The sequence below is a fragment of the Astatotilapia calliptera genome, chromosome 7 (genome assembly GCF_964374335.1).
Source record: "Astatotilapia calliptera chromosome 7, fAstCal68.1, whole genome shotgun sequence".
NCBI lineage: Eukaryota > Metazoa > Chordata > Actinopteri > Cichliformes > Cichlidae > Astatotilapia > Astatotilapia calliptera.
The window spans coordinates 45073522-45092050 of NC_137428.1; the positions used below are offsets into that span (position 1 = coordinate 45073522).

The window sequence follows — 18529 nt, forward strand, 5'->3', positions numbered from 1 at the left end:
TTTTTAAATAAAGACATTTTTAACATCTTAATGTTTATTATAGTTACAAAAGGCTTCTGATCAAAGTTTGAAAAGCACTCATTTGTTGATTTTATAGCTACAGTGGTCAACAAATGCTGTTGTCAATCAGCCTGTCAGAAAGCACCTCCTTTCCAGTTGGGAGCGCACCGGGTCTTCTCATCTGGATTTTACGCGTAGCTCGGTCCACGCCCACATTGCCCACCCCCTCCCAGCTGCAGCACCCCGCACGCATTCAGTTGTAGGCTTTTAACGACGGACACTTGTCATCTTTTCCCCTCACTTCAGATTGTCAAATCTCGTTTGTCTTTCCTCTTCCATGGCCGCGCGTGCTGAGATTTGCGTTCAGCAGTGCAATAGTTAATGAGTGCCGGATGCGCCCTCACTCCAGCAGACCGCTACAGTACGAAGATGGCGTCGGAGGGAGCCAGCGGAGAGCAGCCTCCCCCGGTACAAACACTGGCAACCACCGTGCTGGGCAGCGTTGACACGGTAGGAAGCTTTGGGAAAAAGCGAAAGCCACACGTGTGTTTTTATCGGCGTGTTCCTTTATCAGTCACCCAGGAAAGAGGGCGAAATGTCGCGCGCATCTATTTTCGCACGGGCTCGTGAAGCAACAGCGGTGGCCAGCGCGAGCCTCGCGACAATGTCTGGGGAAAAACAAGGGCTTCGTCTCTGCTTGGGCTGATGAATAACCCATAATTACTCTCAGTAGCCTCCGTAAAAGCCAGAACAGTGTTGGTTTTCCCCCCAGCAGTGAATTCTTTTGTTCTCCTCTAGCGGCTGCTTTAAAGGCAGGCATCCCTCAGTTGTAATGTAATCGTGTGCTTGATGGAAGAGAAAGCGTCGGTGGCTGTACAGGTTGATATACAGTATTACATTGCAGTAAATGAGTTAATGCGTAGAGACTTGGAGCGAGCTGTTCGCCTGGCTGCAGGAGACTTAAAACTGAGTATAGATTTATTAAAGCTGTCGTTTGCTCCCCCAAAGCTCCGCCGCTAGAGGTGAAATCTTTTTCATTCCATCTTGATTTTGTCTAAATTTTTCCGCAAACGATGAACACTTGGCATGTGGAGCTAAGTGTGGTGTGAAAGTGGTTTATTTAAATTGGCAGTCCTTAGAGACCTCACAGGCTTCCATAGATTCAGACTGTCAGACCTGAGGACTCAAGGCTTAAGCTTTTTTTCTTTTTCTTTTTTTTCTTCAAGCAGTCCTTTGTTATCACCAGCTGGTTTTGGGTTTCACATGTGTACAAGCACCTAGTTGTGATTTCTCTGTGCCCTTTCTCAGGTCACAGCAGCTCAGCACCCCCTATGTGCAAATGGATCGGTCTGTTGCCCCATCCGGCAGTAGGCCATGAAACCTTCCCGTCCTTTTGCTTGTTCCATGATATAACCTGTCTGACTGCTGTTATTGACTGGAACCCTGAGGCAGGATGAGCAGTGACACTCTTTTTAGTTTGTCCTTGTTTCAACTTTGTTACACATACAGCAAGTTTAGAAGAAAAAAAAAATACCTCTTTGGATGAGAGTTTGAAGAGGTAGGCTAGTGGAAATGTGTGGTGTTGCAATAATAGAACAGCAGCCACAGTCCCTGAGGTGGGTGGGTGGTAGTGTGGGTGTTGAGGAGATGGTGGGAGAAGAGCTGTGGGGGTGAGTGGAGGGCAGAGCCAGTGAAAAGGAAGAGGAGGGGGTGCTGGCCCCGTTCACCATACACCTTTCTAAATTGGTCTTAATTTCAGTGACTCAGCTGGCATAGCTGGGAGTACTGTGTCAGCCAGCCCCCACCCCCTCTTGAGCGTGCTCAGTACTGCCTGGAAGCTGCTTTACATTTAGCGTTGAGGCGAACAGGTGCGGCGGAGACATGGGAGTCAGGCAGCCACCTCACCTCTTCAGTACCAGTGCACTCTCCCTTTTCCAGGTTCCAGGGGGCTTCCGCCTTGATGGCCTCCCACTCCCCCCTTCTCACCACCAACACCAACACCATGCCTGCAGTGGTTAAATAAAGCACTTTGCTCTTTGCTTACCCCTGTCAGACTCTGTTGTTGGCCTGAGCGGGGGGAAGTTTCTCGTTTGTGAGGATTCTGAAGTGAGGGTGGTTCAGAGAGGCTTTAGAGGTCAGTGAAAGGCACTCTGCCTGTCACCTCCCACCCATTTAATAGATGTTAGTGAATCAGACAGTATGTCTAGAAACTGAATTCTTTAAATGTTTCATAAAAAAACATGAGCACATAAACAAACAGGATTAACCCAGAGTGAACTACTTAATTGGGCAGTGCTAGGAAATTTTGCTTTTAAAAGAAACTTGTAACTCTACAGGATTGTCACTGAAAAGTACGACATTGCCTACAGAGGACGGTCAAGTGTCATTGTAGAATAGTTTTGTGTTACCAGATATACACCTTTGCAATTCCTTGTGGATGTTGTCCAGATGCTCTAACTTAGACCTTTCTTTAAATGATGTAATGACTTGATGTTGGTAGCATTTCCTTTACCAAATAACAAACACCAATCCTGTTAGCTTCCTTCTGACTGACAGCTTTTGTTGACTTTAATGCTAACTGCTGTTTTGGAACTGTATCTTTCACCTCGTAATCAGCAAACACTGTTGAGGAGATGCTGTACTGCAGGTGTGGTTGTTAATTGGAGATCTTTGCAGCTGCCATGTTCAGAATACTGTAGATTCTGGTAGTTTATAATGTGTTATCCTTTCAGAAAAATGAAGCTAGCGTGAATGTTCAGTTCCTCAAAAGGTCACTTGAGGTTGACTCCAAAAGCGAATCAATCCCCATAGACTTGCATATGAAAAGGTCCAAATTTACAAAAGTAAAAACGTGTTTATAGCACAGGTATAGCCAGTTGGTGCGTGTTTAGAATCACCACTACTAATTGGAGTCACTAAACTGGACCTCTTCACTATATTTATGCCTTTTGAAACATTTTAATGGAATTATCTGAAAATCAATATGGCTTGTTGTGTGTCACTGACCATTTAAGATGTGTTTGTCAGTGCCTTGCTGTGGTGCAGTTTATAGATACAACTTGCTAAGCCACCTTCTAGCATTAGCTAATGATATGGTAACTTCCGGTACCAAAGAACTAACATGTTGCCAAAGCTGAGGCTTCAAAATGTGGAGTCTGAAACCAGTAGGTGATGTCACAATGGTTATAACCATCTTTTGCATACAGTGTATGGTTTCAGCATCAGTGTCTGATTACTTGTTTTGTTACAATCTGATAATGCTGTTAATTAAAGAAATATGCAAAATATTCCTTTAACTGTGACAAGATTGTCCCTCATCTTTAAATCTTACCATTGTTGTCTGGCAGAATTGTTGCGTAACAGCAGCCTAAGAGTGGCCAGGGGTGTTTATGGGGGATATGCTGCCATGTTGGACGAGTGCCATTAACATGAGTGGCTGTAATGTCGCTGCTGAAGCTTCTTCCTGACAACAAATTTGCTGTGCTCTGATATGGGGGAGTTCAAATGACCATGTAAACAAGTTGGAGAAGTCATCAGAAAAGATTAAACGTTATATTTGTACAACCTATTAAGCGGGGCATTTCACTCAAATTACAGTACAAAAATGTGGCTCCAAGTGAAATGACACAGGCCTTATTAAGTGGACTGGGGCTAACAGTGAACAAGCCTATGAATGCTGGCAAGGCTGCTCATGCCCTTGGTGCATGGCTCACGGCTCATGGAACAAATTAGAGTTTGCTTCTTCCCTCACCTGATCACTGTGCACAGATGCCAGACTAACCCCCCCATTAACTCTACTGCTTTCACCTCACACCACCCACAACCCAAGGTCTTGTGACAGGAGGACACCAGCTAAGGGTGGACATCCATCAAGGCCCCCTGACTCATCCAATTTGTTTGAGCGGTGAAAACACTGCTGGGAAAGGGGAACTTGAGGATCGATTGGAAGCCTGGATGCGAATCAATCCCATAGAATCTCTTCTGCTTTTATTTCCAGTCTTCAGAATAAAAACATGCTTTGACTAAACTGTGATGTGATTGACACACTACTTTTCAGCTTCTTGTTCTGAGAAGAGAAAGCCTCTTCTCACCAATACGGGCCTATCTAAAAGCTTTCAAGGACAAGAGTGTTCCTTTATAAGGCAACATTAGCTCATTTGTTAGTTGTTTGAGCTTGAACTTTCTCTATTAATAACAATGCCATTAGAAGACACACAGAGGTAGTATGTTACAGAAATCTCTGATTCTGATGTTCAGTCATATTCCTTGTGAGAGTGCTCTGTAGACATGTGCAAGACTTTGATGAAATGAAGAAATGTTGGCGGAGGTTTTGAAGGAGGATACTAAATCAGGTTTAAATGGCCGTCTGACAACTGACACCTCAAGAAAGAGCAGGCAGCAATCAGTCTGATGTAGCTGAAACACTCTTGCTATTCTCATTCGTTAGTTGCACTGAACAAATAGTCTAGTGAAAAGCTTCTATATTTTGCAACTGGTTGTGGTGCTTTTTAGCAGTTGGTTAAAAGAGGCCAACAAGGTAATTAGAATTTCTTCTGTCTGTCCTCTTCCTGGGAAGTTACATCATCGTATTTATTTAGCTGTCTGGCTAAAAATGCCGCTCATTTTTCTCACATTGGTTTGACTTTAAAAGAAGACAGTGACTTTAAAGGTTTCTTAACAAGACATTTTGACTCTTTGCTTTGAAATGCTGTCAGATCTGTTGGGTTATTCGGGGACGTGAGCAGAGAGTAAAGTAAAAGTAAAAGCAACAATGCAATGTTAAAAATGTTTTCCTGTGCACTGAAGCCTCAAACATTGCTGTCAACAGAGCTGCATGTGAGAGCTCACAGTTGCTCCCTAATATGAAGTCTGATTATAGTCATGTGCAAGCAAAGCAACCCACAAAAACCAAATGAATGTTTTTCTTTTACTGTACTGAGAACACATCTTAATCAGTATTTCCTGCTGTGCGCTACATGTGACGAAGGGCAATCTTGGTCACTGTGCTGACTTAATTCTCCCAATATTCTGTGGAGTTCACTTCAGATGTTCATCACACATGATGAAGCACAAGTAAAATCACAATCAGTGTACTTTGTTAATCCCAGAGGAAGAAATTACTATTAGCAAAATGTATCAGGATTAAAAAGGACTTTGTTGGCACAATGATCTCTTCAGCAGCATTATCAATCTCTAAATAAAAGGCTGGAACATAACTGTATTTTGTAAACTCCAAAAATAAAGTTCTGATTTTCTTAAATATTTCTTTTATCTTTGTAGCATAAATAACATGATTCAACATCAGGCAAAGCAAGAAGATCAGAGAACAAGGGGACTAATTCAAAAAGAGGGCAGAGGCAGTACATAGCAATTTTAGAAGTTGACCGGAAAAGGCTTGAGGGAAGCATGAAGTGCTCTGCTTGCTCACAATTACATCCATCTCCACCCATTGGCCCTGCAGTTACTACTGACCAAATAGGTGCTTAATGACCTACCCAAATGTAATCAGACCTTAATGGCTTGGAGATAGGATGGCTAGCCTGACTTTAGAACTGCACTTAACCCTCTCAGGCTCAAATTAACTTTTTGTTGCTAATGCACAACCAAGTCCTGCAGTGGCACGTCTGAGTAAAAAAACCTCATAAAATATGTATGTGGGGTAATCAGGTTGTTAGTTTTTAACTGTTGCAAATTGGCAACACCTGCCTCGAGAGGGTTAATGAGACCAGTTGGAGACTGGGAGCAAGTAGAACATTAGTTACATAGGCTAAAGAAGGCGCTGCCATTGGCTGCTAAAGGTAAAATATCCATCAAGGTCTAAACTTTTCTTGTCCCAGGTTGTAAACACGTTAATTTTATAGCTGGAATTGCATACGGTGGCATCCAAAGTGGCGTGCAGAAAGATTTTGACAGAATCTGTGGCAAGATCTGAAAACTGCTGTTCACAAACGCTGTCCATCTAATCTGACTGAGCTTGAGCTGTTTTCCAAAGAAGGGGCAAGAATTTCAGTCGCTAGATGTGCAAAGCTGGTAGAGACATACCCTAAGAGACTGGCAGCCGTAATTGCAGCAAAAGGTGGTTCTACAAAGTATTGACTCAGGGGGCTGAATAATTACGCACACCCCACTTTTCAGCTATTTATTTGTAAAAAATGTTTGGAATCATGTATGATTTTCGTTCCACTTCTCACGTGTGCACCACTTTGTATTGGTCTTTCACGTGGAATTCCAATACAATTGATTCATGTTTGTGGCTGTAATGTGACAAAATGTGGAAAAGTTCAAGGGGGCCGAATACTTTTGCAAGCCACTGTAAATAGAGGCGCAAAGATCCACCCCTTCATTACGCTGATAGAGATGAGCAGGATCTATTCTCAACCTTGTCCAACACTGGAGCATCTGCACTTTATGATGAGCCCGTTACTACATTGAATGTTTACTTTGTGCCACAAACTAAAATTGCCATTGTACACCAAGTTTTCTACAGACTTTGAAGGAACCAAAGGAAACAGTGCAACAATTTGTAATGAGATTATGTCACACTACCAGAGACAGTGAATTTGGTATTAATGTTAATAACCAAAACAAAGATGCAGTAGTAAGAAACCTGCACCTAGTGGGGACGAAAAGGAGAAATCCAATAAAGTGTGTTACAGATATTAACATATCTGTCTGCAAAGAACTCAATTGCACAGTTGGAGGACAAACATGTAGAAAATGCTATGGCGAAAAAATATTTGGGTCTATGCGTTTGCCATTGGAGATAGAGCAAACGAAGGTCACCATTACGTGGGGATTATACTTTCCGCTTTCGCAACTGCGCTAGAGTCCACTTGGGTCCTGGTAACAAACGGTTAGCACAAGGCTGCGTGTGGATTTCTCAGTAGAGTAAAAAACAACACTCATACTATAAACAAGACAACTCGGCTTGTGTGAAGTGTTTTCAGCTTGGCGTTGTGTACCTTGAGTCAAGTGTTTTGACCAATGCACAGAATCAAATATTTAGAGATATAAGATGTAGTTGCTGCTGTTGTCTTCGTGAGTCTTTATTATATGGCATGCTGCAGGGAAAAAACCTGTTCTAACGTTTGAGTCGGAGGTTTATTTTGAGCACCTGACTTTTTTTTCTCTTTTTTTTTGGTTCTCCTTCTTAAACTCTGTCCATACTCTTTCATGAGTCTTGCATAGTTGGTAGAAGATGTTTGTTGTGTCAGTGTCTATGGGACCTGTTTGCTGGATAATTTGCACAGTTCTGTTTTTTGCTGCCTATCAGACTTTTCATAACCGAACCATGTCCTTGCTTCAGAAGTAGCCTCTCATTTAGGAATGAGCTCCCCCTTTAGTTTTGGCTGGACCTTCTGTGGTGCCGTGGTGACTATTGCAAACTGTCATCTAAAGCAATGAAAAAATATTGCAGTGAACAGTGTGTCAAGATATTATAATAATGGATTGCATTTATATAGCGCTTTTCAAGGCACCCAAAGTGCTTTACAATTCCACTATTCATTCACTGTAGCCACAGCTGCCCTGGGGCAGACTGACAGAAGCAAGGCTGCCATATCGCGCCATCGGCCCCTCTGGCCAACACCAGTAGGCATTAGGGTAAAGTGTCTTGCCGGCGACCCTCCGGTTACAGATGCGCTTCCCAACCCCCTGAGCCACGGTCGCCCCATATTGTCATCCAATATATTTGATCATATCACAGAGCCCTATTCAGAAAGGCCACGGTAAAAGGGAAGAAAGCTCTAGTGTAAAGGGTGATTGTTAGGAAAAGAAAAGCTAGAATTAAATTTCATTTATATAGTGGCATCACAGCACAACAGTTACCTGAAGGTGCTTCATATTGTTAGGAAAAGACCCTACAATGAAGGGAAGGGTTTGAAAATGAAACTTTCAACCTATTTAAATCTGAAAATGATTAGTAATCATGATCTCAGTACTGACCAAAATAAGTCAGATCTTTGCACCAATTAAGCAGCCTTAATTGATCCTATTGTCTCTGACTGTCATGTGTTATCTATGGTGTTTTTTGCAGAAATGTGAGTTCAACATGGATAACCTGAGCAAACCGGAGCTGCTCACCCTGCTGAGTATCATGGAGGGAGAGCTGGAAGCCCGAGACCTGGTCATAGAGGCCTTGAGAGTGAGTCCAAACAACACATACATAACACTCTTACTGTCTATGCGACTGTTCGGTTAAATTGAAGTTACTGCAGCAGATTGCCTTTGTTAGAGGCTTCAAAGTGACATTATTAGCTGTAATTGTGATCCAGAACTGCATTAGTATCAGTTATTACGAATGATCATGACCCTTCGGGGTTATCACATTCTTTGTCTGCACCTGGGAACCAGCTAGGCTAGCAATGCTAACCGGATGAGTAATGCCCCTGTTTGTGGCACTTCATCTTCAAGGTTTGTCTTTGTGGACTGTTTGCTATTACACCAAGTGCACTGCTTTTCTACTTAAGGCTTGTAGATAAAAAAACAATTATTTACCCACTCACATTCATTTAGGTGCTATTTTTTTTTATACGTAAGCAGTTTCTAACATTCACACACTCCTGATGGATGCATCAGGAGCACTGGGAAATCGATCCCCCAACCTGGTGACTGGTAGACGTCCAACTCTACCTCCTGAGCCACAACTCTGTTCAAATTGCCATCAAACTGTGAGGTTTTCAGTTATGCTCTAATGCGTTCACTGGTGATTGTATTTGTGCCTATATGTTTATGTATAATGGCAAGCCGATGAAGGTTGGGATGAGTGTTAATGGGACAACATATTGATCTGTGGTTACTAAATGATGAACCTGTGTCACCCTCATGCTGGAGGTTGCTCGTTGTCTGCTGGGGCAGGAGTTATTATTCCTCTCTCTCTCTCTGCAGTTCAGTATTTGGGTCATCACTGTTTGTCCACATACTACTTTAAGGGTTTTTTTTTTTTTTTTTGGTTTTTTTTAAGAAGACACTCAAAACAAGGTTGAGCTGCAGGGGAGGAGAAGAATCTACACGTGCTGCTTGGCTGAACTGGTGACCTCTGGGTTGTGCGAAAGGCTTCTGTAAGCTTTTCTGTTGCTATTGTGTGTATGTGCTGTTAGCAAGCTGCTAATCTTTTCCACAGTTTGAGTTTCTCTCTCGCAGCTCTTCAGTTATCAACCGGGTTGATGCTGAACAGCTTCTAAACAGCTCAGCATCTCTACTTCTGCAGTTTACTAATATGTTTAACTCAGACTTTCTCTGGGTCGTCTGTCTTTTTGGCCATTGCCCTTTCTTTAAATTTAGAAAAGTCTGCCACCTGTTCTGTGTCTCTCTGCGGGCATTTGTTTGTTTTTTGTCTTGCTCCCTTGCTGCCACTTCACCCATGTTTTCTGCTGGCATAAAGAGTCCCTGCAGGCCCTATCTCCCCTGTGGATGGATATTCTATGGAGGTTTCAATGAAATAAGCCTCCTCTCTTCCACCCTCACAACTCTCACAGATACAGTGAGCCTATTTGCTCTGTCACAGATGAGCCCCATCCAAGAGAGAGAGATTACGGTAAAGGGGAAGGAATGGACACTGACGAAGAGAGTGAGAAATGATAAGAGACAGAGTTAAAGAGTTAATAGAAGTAAATCTAGAGTGAGACGCCCTTCATTGTGAGTTCAACTTGAAGCAAAGACAATGGAGGGTGGGGGGGATGCAGAAAGACGAATGGAGGCCTCATATTATCTCCGACAAAGCAGGACAGTGTGACAGAGTGGATTATACCCACTCCCACTGAAATAACCAAAAGAAAAGCATGAGCTGAGCCACCAGATGCAAGGCTGCCAGTGACACTGGACTGTGCATTATTTTTCTCCCCCAACCCTCCACCAATCAAGCTAACCGGCCTTAATGGTCAACATCCCTAAAGCTCCTTAGACTGGCTCAGTTACAGAGCTACACAGAGAGCTGAACCCTCAGCTCCTAATGTTTTTTGCACAGGTTCAATGTGTTGCAAATTCCCTACTGTACTTCTCTGATTCCACACCAAAAGTTTGGATCAAACTTCCTTGGCTTGGCATGAGTACAGTGATCATTTGTGGTGTTTGGGTGTCATTAAGAGGCTTTGGTGGCGCAGATTAATTAGCGTGTGGCTAAAGCTGGCTGAGCTGCCATATCTGGCTTCATCCCGGAGAAAAAGAAAGGAGGCTGTAAAGAGATTAGCCAAACGACAGAGATATCACATGATTACCACAGCCGACGGCTACACAAGTCACCTATTCTTCTGTGCCAGGAGCCTTTCAGGGGGCATGTGGAAACTGCATCTTTACACCGTTCTCAGTGCAGGAAACAAACTGTTTTTGTTAGTGATCACAGACCATGGACATAAGGTCCATTTCCAGAATGATGTGGCTGCTTTCACCATTTTTACTGAGAAGCTACTTGAGTCACTGTGGGTAAATTTTCCAGCCAGAACCAAGATGAAGTCTTTGGCTTGTAGCCAGTGGTACTTTCCCACTAACACAAAGAAATAGTTTTACAAAGACACCGTTTTTAAAGCCTCTTTAGCATTGACGAGAGAATAGATGTAGGAAATCTCAAGGTCGTTAGATCTCTTTAATGTTCTTGACATTTCACAGCCTGTCTCTACTTCTACACTGGCTAGAAATGAATGTTTTGAATGAGAGAAAGGAGAAGAAGAAAAAAAAAAACGCTTTCACACTAGATACTAAAATAGTCACTTAGTTTTGTTTGTTATGCTTTCAGATGTTCTCTTTGCATCAGTGTGAACTGTCAGATAAATACAACCACAAAGGAAAAAGGCATTTTGGTTATAATCATGCTTTACATTTAACTACAAAATCCTCCATTGCAACATCATTATCAGCAATCAAAACACAACGAGTTCAAGCACAAGTAACACACTCCTCATATTGTTTGGATGTGTTTACTACGAAGGATAAAAGATTTCTGCTAACGAGAAGTGAATGCTGATAACACATTATCATCATAAAGAGGTTGTGATAGATCACTGAGGATTGCCTCTCCTTCCCCCACCATTCACAACTCACAGGGCTCACATCATATTGTGTTGTTGCCCACCTGCAGTTTTATTGGACATAAATCTATAGTTCATTCTTATTAGCTGCATGAATAATCGTTTTAATCTTTTCTTGTAAATGACACTTGTGTTTAATTTAATTTTTCATCAGTCAGTGTCCATACATTCTCATATTATTTGACACCTGCAGTACATTCACCATTGATTATGTGTTTTCTTCTTATGAAATCAAAAATCTTTGGGTTCTTTTGGAGTTTAGCTGAAGAAAACTAGCACGACACGAAGAAAGAAACTCATGTAGAAAGGCACAATACTTTGTTTCTTCTGTAATCAAACGAACAATGACAAGTGATTCCTAAATTCAGAGGAAATACTTTTTTTGTTGTTGTTTGACTTTGTTATTAGCATAACAGTGAGCATCTACTGAAACTGTGGTACATTAGTCAGAAAGTATGCCAAAGGTATCCATGTGATGCTTCTGAGAGTCATCTTTAGCTGTGAAAAAGCAAAGTGTAGAGGTAGATAACCACTACATGAGTGTGAGTGTCACCATGCAATACTACTATTATATGGTTTTATTAGCACAGATAGACTTATAGTATTAAAATGAGCATTATTTTACACAATTTACAGATTCTGATTCTATTATCAGTATCTCTTGTTTCATCACTGAGCTTTCATTTGCTTTTAAGCAGCATATCAAGGACGATGCATTCTGCAAATTAATTGCATGCTGTGTGGTCAAATGTTTGTGCCTGTTGGAGGTATTTCCCTTCTTTGTTGTGATCAGTGTTGTCAAAAAAAATCTGTCAAGAACATTTAGAGCACTATGCACTATGTAAACCAAACACTCGGTGTGCTCTGAGAAGCTCCCGACAGTTGGACAGTTTGTCAGACGTTTTCTCGCTGTTATGTTCTTGGTCTCAGTGGGACAGAGAGATTGTACGGATGAAAGTGTGCAGATTGGACGCCTGTGATGTCGTGAAAAAAAGATTTGATGGGATGATTTCACTGGCAAGAAGCAGTTATGTGCAAGGCCATTGGGGGGAAAACATCCCACTAAGATGCCTTTAAAACACTGCAGACAAGCTCTGAATGAACGTTATTGTCTGTTCACATACAAATACAGAAAGGTAATGGAATTAGTCATTTTAAAATGCTCATCTTGAAGTTGGCAGTTATATTACATTATGTCTGTTCTGGCATTGAATAAAAAAAATCAAAAATTCAATTTATACATCATTCTTACTCAAATCTCTGAAGACGTCATTAATGATTGGAAATTGTTTCCTCCTTTCTGTTTACTGCAGTTTTAGGTCAGTTGGATGAATATGCAGTTTAACCACTTGAGTGGTCAAGAAGTGCTTTGAGCCTGGAGAAATGATGGAGTCATGATCTTGACTTGGTTGCTGACATTTTAAGGTTGGGTGATGCATTAAAAATTTTCCATCCGGCTACATCAAGCCAGATTTACAGTCCCATGGTTGTTTCCATTTTAACGGCTCTTGCGACTGGTTATGGGAACCAATGCAGTGGCTATGAAAACAAACTTGTGCACAGTCCTCCAAAAATGTAACCGTGGTTGCTCAGTGGTGTTAAAATGTTTTCTTTAAAAACATAACATTTTAATTGGGCAGGTAAATACAAAGTTTGTTGCTTTTTTGACAGATAAACCAAAAACCAATGAGCAGTTCATTCAGAAAGAATGTTTTTTCTCTTTTGAATCTTTATTATTGCTTTTTAATAAGAGAAAAGTACTTCCTATCCGATTAATCGATGGAATAATTGCTAGGTTACTCGATTACTAAAATAAACAATAGCTGCAGCCTAGACAGTTCTGTGCTCTGCTGACAGTGTTGTAGGTTAATATGATGGGCCAGACATTTGGTAGTCTTACTCACAAAGCTTTATCAATCCTCTCATCTGAATCCGCAACCAACTACAAATCAACACTTAAATGAAGGTGTGCAACATATCTTTGGACTGCTGGAGGAACCCAGATCACCCAGCTGAATCGTTCCCAGATTAAGTTACATACCCTGGACACAAATGCTTTGGTGGGCCCTAACCAGTTTCTTTTGATGATCATCTTATTTTTTCTATCTTCAGCTAATAAACTTATCATGCAGAAATGTATACGTACATTTAGACAGAATAGTTTAAAGTACAGAACACTGTCTCACAGAAACAATGAAAAACATACATCACAATACAGCTACAAGTACTTTATAATGAAAGGAAAATGACTCAGCTAATGCCTTTCCATGTTTTTTTGCAAGGATAATGTATGGTGTGTGTGTGTGTGTGTGTGTGTGTGTGTGTGTGTGTGTGTGTGTGTGTGGTTAGCTTGATTGGTGGAGGGTTGGGGGAGAAAAACAAATGCATAGACCAGTGTCACTGTCAGCCTTGCAGCTGGTGGCTCAGCTCATGCTTTTCATTTAATTTAAAGGACGCAACAAAAATAAAGTTTCTAGAGTAAATTAATCTAATCTAATCCCACTGTTTTGTGATATAACACTTTAAAAACTAAACGAAAATTTGTAATTATCTGTTTTATTGCTTCAGAACGAATATGTCCCTTTTTTTGAAAGTGCACCTACTTGCTCTGCGGCCCAGTAATTGGCCCTGAGGGGTGCACTGTGTACCCCTCTTTCTGAGAGTTTAATGCATTAGTCTTAGCATGAATTTTGTCCTCTTGAGGTGAATTTGAATAAAATTCTTATAGATGTGATGTTTGTTAATCCAGGCGGGCAGCCGGCATTGGCGCCATCCGGCCTCATACAGGCATGCTTCCTTGGGAAGTCATATGATTTTACCATATGACTAATAGATACCATGAATCTGCTGTCAGCAATGGGTTCATACATGCTTAGCACAACACATGCCCTGAGCCATCAGCTTTCTCCAGCGTCACGTTATCTTAGACCATCTAGCTATTTAAGGCATGCCCTGTTGCTGGGCTTTTCCAGCTCCCCCTCCTACATATTCACTCACTCAGTAGTGTTTGACATGTACATCTTCTTTTCTCCCTTTTTGTTCATGTAAATCTTGTATTTTAGACATCCTGCCCTCCCTTTTTGTTGATCTTTGTCACTTGCTGCTTCTTTGTTTCTATCTCTGTTCTTATCTGTTTGGACAGACAGCAGGGCAGCTCATTACTCATCGTTACCGTCTTTCATGGAGTCCCTCTCCCTCTTCATACAGCTTTGAATTTCTGTTCTTTTGCTGCATCCCACACTCTGCATCTCTCTCTATGGGCTGTACAGCTAATCCAAAATGTGTATTAAAAAAACAGAGTGCGCACTCTGAACTGCAGAAAGCTGCAATTTTTTTTCCCCCCTTCACCGAGAGATGCTTCAGAGAGCTTCCCCACTGCTTTGCAAAGAAATATAAATCAATGAATGGAAATATCTTTTTTTTATTCAGACCAAGCTTCATCAGCAGGTCCACCTGACCCATCTTTTTTGGTGGGGTTAGTAGGTATTGGAAATGAAATTATGATGAGAAAAGACAAGTCATGTAATTACTTCATTTTCTTCTTTATTGTGCTATCAGAGCATGTGCTGCATAATTGCCAGGGATTTATGTGACTGTTTAGAATTAGGCTTGATGCAACAAAAGAGCGACTATGAACTGATAACTGCTTTTGAGCTGATGTGGACGTATTTAACATTCAACCACACATCACAGAATTCTAGGAGGTTGTAAGTAGAACAGAAGATTTCATAATTTAGAACAGAGTGATTTAACGGTTGATTAAATGTTGAATTACTGCTATTAGATATAGCAGATATTAAATAATCTGGAAAGGTTTCTCAGAATTACTGATTTTGAGTGATAGTTGGTCTGGACTCTGCTACTTACATCCTGAAAACTGTCTAGCATAACAGATCAGCAATATGTGAGAAGGAGGAGTATTCCTAGTGTTGGCATTGGCAAGCAGTGATACTAATGCAAAGGCTTTGGGAGTTAAGCATTTAGCTACATTTGGGTGGCTATAGCTAAGGAGGTAGAGCAGGTCATCTACTAATCAGAAGGTTGGGAGGTTGGTGGTTCAATTCCTGACTGTCAACCCCCATTGAATGCCAAATACCCTCTGGCAAGATACTAACCCCAAGTTGCTCTCTGATTCATCCGTCACAGTGTGAATTTTAGGTAGAATGCACTTCTGCATAGGAATAGTGCTTGTATGGATGGGTGAGTGAGGCATGTTTTAAAAAGTGCTTTGAGTGCTCTGAGAGAGTAGAAAAGCACTATATACGAATCAGTCCATTTAGCTCTTTCTCCTCAGCCTTTTGCTTATTTGAGTCATCATGCTATCAAACACTTTATTTGGAACCTTCTAAAGTGGCATGGTGACATAGTGGTAACGTTTAGCCATAAAGCACTGACAGGCTTGTGCTTGTCCATGCTCTGCAGTCAGGTAGGTTAACCCTTTGTCTCCAGTTTCAGATACATCCACAAGCCAATCAGCATCAGGCTGTGATCTGTTTGCTGCCTAACAACCAGACCTTCCCCACTTCTCCAGCCTTACTTCACTCCCCCGACTCGTATTACACCACCGTCCGCTGATATGCTGCTTAGGAATGAGGCTGCAAAGACACAGCCACAACTGCCAACCCCCGTTTCAAGGAAAATGGTACAGCCTGATAGCGGGTGTAGCCTCTTTCTTTTGGCTTTTTATTTTTTGTGGGTGGGATGATTTTTGAAGTGCTGTCAGTCATTGCAGAAGATGGATCCAGTCCCGTGGGGGTGGACTGTCTCAGGGTTGAAAGAGCATGTCGGAGTGTGTGTGTAATGTATGTAGGGCAGCGGCTAAGGATCGTTTAAATTATTTATATTTTTGGCTTTTATTTCTTTGATTAAGTAGGAAATTTCTATTCTATTTAAATTTCTTAGTATTTGATCAACAAAATATATGCATTATACTTGAGCCAATGAAACCCATATTAATATACTTAGTGAATAAAAATGTTATTACCACATATGCAAACATTTGGTCACTAATTCATCTATGAAGAAAAAAACCCTTGTCTGACAAGGCTTTAGACTTCTGCTTCGATTGTTTTAGCCACACTTTGTGGATCATTTCAACATGCCTGCAATGTTATGTCATTGCAGCGCCATGTATTTTTAAACACGCTGATCTTTCTAGCCGGTAGGGCCAGGATATGGTCACAGAGAAGAGTGGCTCCTATAAGGATAGCCTTCAGATTTAATTCCTTTATCAATGAACAATATGTAGTGCTGATAACTGATTAATCTTATCAGTCAAATATTAATTGGGAAGAATATTTATTAGTTTTTTGTGTCGTGTATAATGGTTGTCTGCCTTTGGGTCCTCACTGTGGTGTCTTTGAAGAAGTCAAAGCTCCAACGGTTGCAGCAGGGTGCTTACGGATATAGATACAAATGTATATACAATTTGAATATGAAGCTGTCAGGTAGGAAAGAAAGAGGGAGTCCCCAGAGAAGATTCATGGACGTGCTGAAGGAGGACCTGCAAATGTGTTTTTTGTGGGCCATTCATGTACTGTATTTAAGTATTGTTCTGTTGTCTATCCTGTGGGGCTGTAATTTGGTAGCACTATATTCGGGGCATTCTGCTGAGCTGAAAGGTTGATGGACTGTATTTGGTCCGTGTGCTCCTGCAGGGGGATGTATTATTGTAGCTGCAGTAATAACTGTTCACAGAATGAATTTAAAAATAAATAAATAAATATATATATATATATATATATATATATATATATATATATATATATATATATATATATATATATATATATATATCATCACGTGACAAAATACTGGAAACAACAAGAGCTGCTGATGCAAACACAAATAACAGTAACCTCTACTTGTATTATCCGACCCTGTATAAAGGATTTATTGAAGCAAAATTACCAACAAAAAACAATTTTTAAAAAAAATGTTGTTATCTGGTGGTTCAGAAAATGGAACCATAATTTTATATCAACCCATCCCTAGTGCTCTTCTATAAATTGGTTGTTTAATATTTGCACATTAGCATTTCTGTGCTATGTGTGGCCCCGTTAATCGGTAAAACTCTTTGCTGTGAATTGCTGTGGAAGTAGGTCATAGCAACCATCCCTCTCACTATCTTCCTCTCGTAATCCTCTCCCTCCCTCCCGTATATTCCTCCTCTTGCTGCTTATGTGGGCCTATATTTCACCCTTTAGTCTTTTTTTTTCTCTCCATTCTTTCTTTACATAAATTTATAAGATAGACTGCTTTTATGGAGAGTGCCTCACAGCACTAAGAGTGTATATATTTAAACCATGGTTGGCCCCGTGGGAATCAAACCTACGGCTTCAGCCTGGTTCCTGCCACTGGGAATGTGGAATGACAGTTTATTTTGATATTTGTGCTGTCAGCGAGGAAGTGGCAATATTTCAGTTTACCAAGTCTGTGGTGTAATCTCTAGACTGTGTTCTTTATCTGCTGAAAGAAGTTTGATGTACAAAGATGTAGAATATCACTTCCCATTTGAGAAAGTAAAATCAATGGTTTGTTTTTTTTTCATTTGAACGTTTTGTCAGTCTAATGCTTGATTGACGGTTTTCGTTTTCATAATCAGCTTTCCTTCCATTTTGAAAGTGAACAGTAACTGAATTCAGTTTTTAATACTGGAAACCCTGCAGCTTTACTGTCACTGCTGATTTGCAAAGCTTATAAGGGTGGAGGAAGGATATGTGAAGAAATCACCCCATGCTGGCAAGTCAGCTTTTCTCTGGATGGTTAGATTTTCAGATGTGTGCTGTCTCATTTAGTCAGGATGGGTGCCTTTTTCCCTTGATTTCGTGAGAAAAACAGCCAGAAGGTAAGGGCGGGGAAACCTGTGCACATGCTGCAACTCCATTAGCATGTCATTCATTTCTATCTCCCTGTTTATAAAGAAGCTGACACAATAATGATGCCAATTTTCAATCTCAGAAATGACCATTTTCTCTTTGGTTAGTGTAGACATATTATACTTTGGCCCGTGCGTGGGGTTGTACCGCGTCAACGCGTTAGTGCGGTTAGCTTGTTAATGCGTTAGCGCCATCCAGCCCCACGCACGGGGCGATCCGCGTTAACTCACTAACGGAGATTTGCCGCGTTAATGCGGTTATGACGTTAACATCATTTTAAAGAGATTAACGCTGACAGCACTAGTATGTATGTATGTATGTATGTATGTATGTATGTATGTATGTATGTATGTATGTATGTATGTATGTATGTATGTATGTATGTATGTATGTATGTATGTATGTATGTATGTATGTATGTATGTATGTATGTATGTACGGTTAAATTGGTGGATGTATGTAATATGTAGCACATCCACAAGTTAAGCAAGAATCAGTTGCTCTGTCTTGATGATCCCACAGTTTTTGCTGCGTTGGTGTCTGTAGAAATAAAATCCTGTTTCTTGATTTTACCTCTGTAATTCGGTATAGCTCATCTTCACATTGTCACATTCTGATTCTCATCTTTGT

The 18529-nt window shown here is 41.0% G+C and overlaps 1 protein-coding gene across 1 annotated transcript in view; it reads left to right on the plus strand.

The window, feature by feature from the left end:
* The first annotated feature begins 236 nt into the window (after positions 1–236).
* cttnbp2 (cortactin binding protein 2) overlaps positions 237–18529 on the plus strand; it is a 92933-nt gene continuing 74640 nt past the window's right edge. Inside the window, exons 1-2 of the mRNA XM_026174721.2 lie at positions 237–510; positions 8036–8143. Of these exons, the coding sequence (XP_026030506.1) occupies positions 382–510; positions 8036–8143 (237 nt within the window). The 5' untranslated portion in view covers positions 237–381. The remainder of the gene's footprint in view (positions 511–8035; positions 8144–18529) is intronic.